This window comes from Peromyscus maniculatus, chromosome 5, assembly GCF_049852395.1.
Source record: "Peromyscus maniculatus bairdii isolate BWxNUB_F1_BW_parent chromosome 5, HU_Pman_BW_mat_3.1, whole genome shotgun sequence".
NCBI lineage: Eukaryota > Metazoa > Chordata > Mammalia > Rodentia > Cricetidae > Peromyscus > Peromyscus maniculatus.
The window spans coordinates 142,638,744-142,645,664 of record NC_134856.1 but is presented as its reverse complement, the minus strand read 5'-3'; the positions used below and the strand labels follow the sequence as shown (position 1 = coordinate 142,645,664).

The window sequence follows — 6,921 nt, the reverse complement described above, 5'->3', positions numbered from 1 at the left end:
TTCCTGTGCTGACTTCCTCTGATGATGAACCCTGAGGTGGAAGTGTATATAAATCCTTTCCTCCTCAAGTTTCTTTTGTCATGATGTTTCATCACAGCAACAGTAACACAAAGACACTGTTAGGCTGAAATTATGAACAGCTTTACAAGGAAACCCTTTTTCTTGAACAACTCACGAACAAAAAGCATCAAGTATTACATGATCCAAGGAGGAAAAGCTGGTTCTTTGCCTTCCTCTTATAAGGTTCAAAGGTTCATCTCCACATAGTCTATTGAGGCAACCCACACCCACCCCTTCAGGACAGGTGGGATCAGATCTCAGCATGTGTCCCAGAGCCTGAAGGCCTAATCCAGTCACCAGCACAGCCAATCAGAAGAATAGCAAGACTGAGTTCCTGGCCAGAAACTTTGTATTTAAGGCCCAAGTGAAGTACAGCGGGGCCAGATTCTGGGACCTCAGCCATGTCTTAAGAATTGAATCTGTGGAGTGCATCAATGCATCACAATTCTTCCTGGTAAGACCCTATCTCCTCTAAGACAGAATGGGAAGTGACACTGGATAAGAGAACTCTTTTGGGGAATCAGACGGAGTCTCCAGGAATGAGATTATCTTCTCAAAATGTGTAGCCATACTGTGTGGACCCAGATGGGTCAACTTGTCATTGGTTCCCATAAAGTACAAGTCTGGGTCTTTATACAGAGTAATTTAGCTGGTCCTTGTGCTTCAGGTATCATTTCCTTCTCCTCCTGCACCAATAGGGCTCATCCTCTTGTTCATTGCCACTGGGAAAAATACAGTATTCTTCATTGACATGTTCAGAAGTATTAGTAGATTACATGGCCCTCATTCAGTCTTATAGTGAGTGCTGTTTAAGAAACACATTAAGTCATGACTTGAATCCTGGGAGTGACGATCCCTTTTCCATTCAACCCTTTTCTCACTGAAGTAGTCAGTGGGGTGTATAATCACAAAGGTAGAACCAAGGGATTTATATCTCATATTTTCAAAGGAGAACAGTTCAGAAAATTTTCATTCAAGAGGGGAGTTTTCATGACAAGCTCATATAATGACTAGATAGGGATATGAATGTTGTTTGGCTACAACTCTTGTGATTATCTTATGGTTAGCATCAGATGCCATATAAGACAAGCTTTGCTTCATACAAATCCATGTCCTAAGTCACCAATTGTGTAACTTTTCAATTTTGAGGTGCATGGACATCCTTCTAGAAATGAAAGTTTGCAAGACACAGACTGTTTCTATTTCTAGAATTCTGGACACATGCTTTGCATTTTGGTGGAGCAACTAAATACTATCCCTAGCATCTTTACCCAAAATACATATTTATCCACTTCCAAAGTCTGTGGATAAATATTTGAAAAAGTACTTCCAGTAATTTTATCCACCACAGATGTCTTATTTCTCAGGAAGGAGTAAGAGGCATTTTAGAAGTGTCGCTGTAATCCTATCTCCATTTTTCCTCCTCACCCTCCAGGTCTTGAGAGATGACTCTTTTTGTCCTCCTGGCCATTCTGTGTTTGGGAGTAGCCACAGCTGCTCCATCATCTGATATCAGTTTGGATTCTGAATGGCAGGAGTGGAAGACAAAATATGGAAAAAACTACAGCCTGGTTAGTAATATGAAAACTGTCCCACAGTTGTTGTTGGGTCTATGGGTGCAACAGAGGTCATAGAGACCACCTCTTATTCAGGAATTGACCAAAGCCATCCACTGAGAGAACAGGGGGCCAGGATCTCTGTTCCTAGGTGTGTGGCCAATGACTTCTGATGCAGGGTCCTGAGATCTGTCTTATGATCTGTATTCACCTCTAGCAGTGAGTCCCCTTGATCAGCTTGTGTAGGGGTTTGATTAGAAAGAAATGTCATCCATTATGTTCATTTCCAGGAGGAAGAAAGACAGAAGAGAACAGTATGGGAAGAAAACATGAAACTGGTCAAACAGCACAATATGGAATATAGCCAAGGGAAGAATGGCTTCACCATGGAAATGAATGCCTTTGGTGACATGGTGAGTGTGATAGGCATTGCTTCACATGGTGGGTTTTCTGTTTGTTTGGTTTGGTTTTTTTCAGTTCTTTATGTGAAGACTTGCTTTTTAATGATTTATGTTCTTTTCCTTGAAGACTGGTGAAGAATTCAGGAAAATGATGACTGATATTCCAGTCCAGACTCTTAGGAAAAGGAAAAGTATCCAGCAACGTATGGTCAGTTATGTACCCAAATTTGTAGATTGGAGTAGGAGAGGCTATGTGACTCCTGTGAAGAGACAGGTACGACAGCATCACATGATTGTCTTAACTACGGGGGAGACAAAGAGAACTGACATCTCTGTATGTTGAGTGTGGAGCGACACATAATTCACTTTTAATAATATATATATTTTATTTTTAGAACGTTTCATATGTTTGTACAATGCAAATTGATCATATCCATCCACCATTACCTCTTTCTACCTAGAGACCTCCTGCCAATCAGTCTCCAGGCTTCATGTCCTATTTATTGTTAGTAATAGCAATCAGACAACATTATGTCATGTCCATATGTTAATCTACACACATGTGCAAGTGTGTGTGACAATTCAGTGGGGCCCAGGAAAACTGCCAGCAGTCAGGTCCCCAAGAAGAATGAAAATCCCTCCCTTGTCAACAATCATCTGCTAATAGTTCATTTGTTGACACAGTATTCAGCTGTCTGATTTCGAGATATTATTTGTTTGTGAATGACTGTCTTTTCTTTTCTGCTTAGGGTATATGTAATTCTTGTTGGGCTTTTTCTGTGGCTGGTGCCATAGAAGGACAGATGTTCCGAAAAACAGGCAGACTGGTCTCACTGAGTCCACAGAACCTTGTGGATTGCTCTAGACCTGAAGGCAATCTGGGATGTTATGAAGGGAATACTTACTATGCTTTAAAGTATGTAAAGCATAATGGAGGTCTGGAGGCTGAGGCAACCTATCCATATGAGGCAAAAGTAAGTGGATTTTTTTTTTTTGGTTTTTGAGACAGGGTTTCTCCATGTAGTTTTGGTGCCTGTCCTGGATCTTGCTCTGTAGAATAGGCTGGCCTCAAACTCACAGAGATACTTCTGGCTCTGCTTCCCAAGTGGTGGGATTAAAGGCATGTGCCACCACTGCCCAGCTGTAAGTGGATCTTTTATGCTAGTGTTGTTTTAGCCAGCTTCAGGCAAGGGGTAATTACAGGATAATTCACTGTGTTCAGAACTCACATTGGAAGGTTGAATCACTGCACACCATCAGTGGTCTCATTAGAGTATCAGTCTTTGCACATGTTTCTAATGTGATGGTTTCCATGTAGCTGTTGATGCTCCTATGTACACAGAGAATATACAAACCATTCCACATATAATGGAGATTTCTCCCTGTGAATATTTTGTACAGACTTAAAGACCTATGCGGTGTCATGGAAGACATGAGAGTTGATTTTCAGTTCCAAATCTCCAGTAACATTTCACTTCCTGGGATGATTTATAACAATCCAGACATGGGGATGCTCAACTGCAAAGTGCAGGGTTGTGGTTCTGATGGATGCTCCCCAGGAGGTGGGTGGAAGTAACTGAGCCTCTTATCTCTTTATCTTTTAAAGGAAGGACGCTGCAGGTACCGTCCTGAACATTCTGCTGCTAGAGTCACAGACTTTGTGTTTGTCTCAAAGAATGAGGAAGCCTTAATGCATGCTGTAGCAACTATAGGGCCCATCTCTGTTGGAATTGATGCTAGACATGAATCTTTCAAGTTGTATAGGGGAGGTAAGCAAGTGCTCCTTGGTGTTTCTCAACCTTTGAGTCTCAACCATTTTGGGGGGAGAACAGACCTTTTCCAAGGGGTCACATATCAGATATCTTGCATATCAGATATTTAGATTATGACTCATAATAGTAGCAAAATTACAGTTAATAAGCAGCAATGAAAATAATTTTATGGTTGGGGAGTCAGCACAACAGGGTGAAATGTATTAAAGGGTCGCGGCATTAGGAAGGTTGAGAACCACTGTTCTAGATATTAATGAGGAATGATTGTGAAACTCCTGCTAGGTGTAGAGAGGAGTTTTCTATGTATAACATTTGATCTTAATAATTAGATCATCAGATTTACATCTATTGTTATGCAATAATCAGGTGTGTGGTTTCCATTCAACATGTCATTCCTATGCCTGTGAGCACTTCATAATTTATAATTATTAAGCTTAATTAATCAACTTTTCTCTACTTAGTGTACCTTAAGATACTGAGAGATTGTCTTTTTAGAAATGAATTCTAAAGAATGTCTTGAATTAAGCACTTTATGTTCATTCTTGGAATGGTGTCCTATTAGTGAAAACCCAAGGTGAGAAGACATCATACGCATGTAGGAAAACATTTATTCATAAAATTATGCTCATTTGTATTTCTTTGGCATTTGATGAGAACCTGCCTCAGGATTCCTGTTAACAATGGGTCCTATTTCTGCTGGACTTTTTTTTCCCAATTAGAAAATGCCTTACTTACTGTTTTTGGCCATGGTCACTATTAAATTGCTGGGGCCTCTCACTCCTTTGATTTTATTTTTCAGGTATTTATTATGAGCCAAATTGCAAGAATGATGTCATCAATCACTCTGTTCTGTTAGTTGGGTATGGCTATGAAGGAAGAGAATCAGATGGCAGGAAATATTGGCTGATAAAGAACAGGTATAAATTGCAAATACTATTTATATTTAAATTTCCAAATGGACTTTCTGTTTGGAGTCAGAATCTGGATAAGAGTTATTTTATTTTGATCAATTGTATATGTGTATGCAGTATGCCTATTTGCATGTGTGTGAGCCAATGCTGATATCAGTTGTTTTCCTTAGCTGTTCTCCTTTGAGGCAGCAGATCTCACTGATCTTAGAGTTTACTGTTTTGTGTAGTTGCTCAGCAAGCCCGCTGTAGGTATGTCTTCACTTACAGTATTTCAGGCAAGCTTCAGTGACTCCTGGTTTTAAAGAAATTATTATTTTCACTCATGTGAGGGTGTTTGTGTGAGTTTATTCTACATGTGAGCAGGTGCCCAGGGAGACCTGAAGAGGACATCAGATTTCCCCAAACTGTAGTTACAACAGGCTGTGAGCCGATTGATTTGGTTGCTGGGAAAAGAACAAAGGCTCTGTAGAAAAGCCCCATGCTCGTAGGCATGGATCCTTCTCCAGCCCCCATCCTTACTTTTAGTGGGATCCTGGACTTGAACTGCAGTTCTTTCTAGTTTATGGCCAGCACTTGACCCTTTGAACTTTCTCTATGGCTGGAACAACCAGCTCATGATGTGTGATCACAATGTTCAGATTCAGCTACCAGTTTCCTTGGGTGCTAATATCGTACTGGTGTTATTGATTTTTCTAAAAGCTAGCATATTTGTTAGTTCTGTGCCACGTGTGGATGGAAAGATGCCCTGCTTTTTCACTGCTATGACTTTTACAGTCCTATCTGAGACAAGTCTTGGTTCTTGGAAGTTGACATTCTGCATTTTCTGATCATTTTGTTAAGTTGGCTTCTGGCTCAGTGTTTACATGAGGAGTTATTGTAATGAATCCACTGTCCTGTGTTCTTTCTAACTAAATGGGAAACATGGTTTCTTTCAGTCATGGTGAAAGATGGGGCATGAATGGCTACATGAAGATTGCCAGAGACAGGAACAACCACTGTGGAATTGCTACATATGCCATCTACCCCAGAGTGTAAGCTGCCTGAAGGGAGCAAGGAAGGATTAGACTGGGGATAGCCTGTAAAGGTGAAACACTTCCCCTTTAACATGAATAATCTCTGCTGCATGGATACAACACTTGAGTCACTGAAGAACACATTGTGATGTGAATTCTGTGGTGTGTTTATTCCAGTAAGGCATGACAGCTACTGTAACTGAAGCTCTGCACTGATTTGTATCTGGTTCCTGTAGTAACCTGATTTTAATTTTTTAAGGACTGTGCCAAATGATGTCTTTAAAAAGATTTAATCAAACGTAGTGTCTGTCTTCTTATAGTTTTGATTGTGGTGATTTTTTAAAATTTAAGTAATTAATTTTACTTTATTTAATACATGTTTTAGTTAAAAAATTATATTACTCCTCCCTTTTCCTTCCTTCCTCCAACCCCTCCCATGACTCCTTCCTCTTACTCCTCACAAATCTCTCCTCATTTCTTCTCAAATTGATGGATATATAATAAACCTCATGAATCTAATTTTGTTGTTTATGTGCACAAGACTTCAGAACTGGTCACTTTGCATTGTAGTTGATTAGGGGTTTGTTCCTGGGAGAGCTCATTCTCCTTCTCTTAACATTCACAACTCCTGCATTTAATGCATAGGGGACATTGTGGAAGAGAGGGCAGAAAGACTAAAAGACAGGGGATCATGAAGTCTGTGATGAGACTCTGTCTCCTAGAAATGGCTGCTGGTACGATACATGAACAATAACATTATCAGTAGACATACTAACTCAGAAGGAGGACCATCTCAAGATTCTCACTCTAAGGCAAAGGACTACAGATTATTAATTCAGTGACTTTTTTGTATTCAAACAAGTAATACAGCATGAAATCATATGTTTTTGTGATGTTGGTGTTCTGGAAGAAAGAGTAGATGGCTCTTTTGTTATAGTCAATATTCTATCTTTGTGTGTGTGTGTGTGTGTGTGTGTGTGTGTGTGTGTGTGTGTGTTTTACAAAATTTTGTGTATCCACTATTCAATCTTGAGTTCTGAAACATGTATGAACATTTCTCGCATGAAAGTTTTAACTCATATGCACTCACCCAGTTTCAATTGTTTTCCACTCCATGTAATAAGATGACAATGTGTGCTACTTCACTGCATTGTACTGGCTTATGAATCTCCCTTGTCTCTTACCTCAATCCTATATCCTACCTTTCC

The 6,921-nt window shown here is 39.9% G+C and overlaps 1 protein-coding gene across 1 annotated transcript; it reads left to right on the top strand.

Moving 5' to 3' along the window:
- The first annotated feature begins 432 nt into the window (after positions 1–432).
- LOC102924451 (cathepsin 8-like) lies at positions 433–6,232 on the top strand. The gene is made up of 8 exons (XM_006981719.2): positions 433–514; positions 1,496–1,631; positions 1,907–2,029; positions 2,145–2,291; positions 2,767–2,991; positions 3,624–3,786; positions 4,589–4,706; positions 5,636–6,232. Exons 2-8 carry the CDS (start codon positions 1,506–1,508, stop codon positions 5,733–5,735), a joined length of 1,002 nt encoding a protein of 333 aa, XP_006981781.1. The 5' UTR covers positions 433–514; positions 1,496–1,505; the 3' UTR covers positions 5,736–6,232.
- The last annotated feature ends 689 nt before the right edge of the window (positions 6,233–6,921 follow it).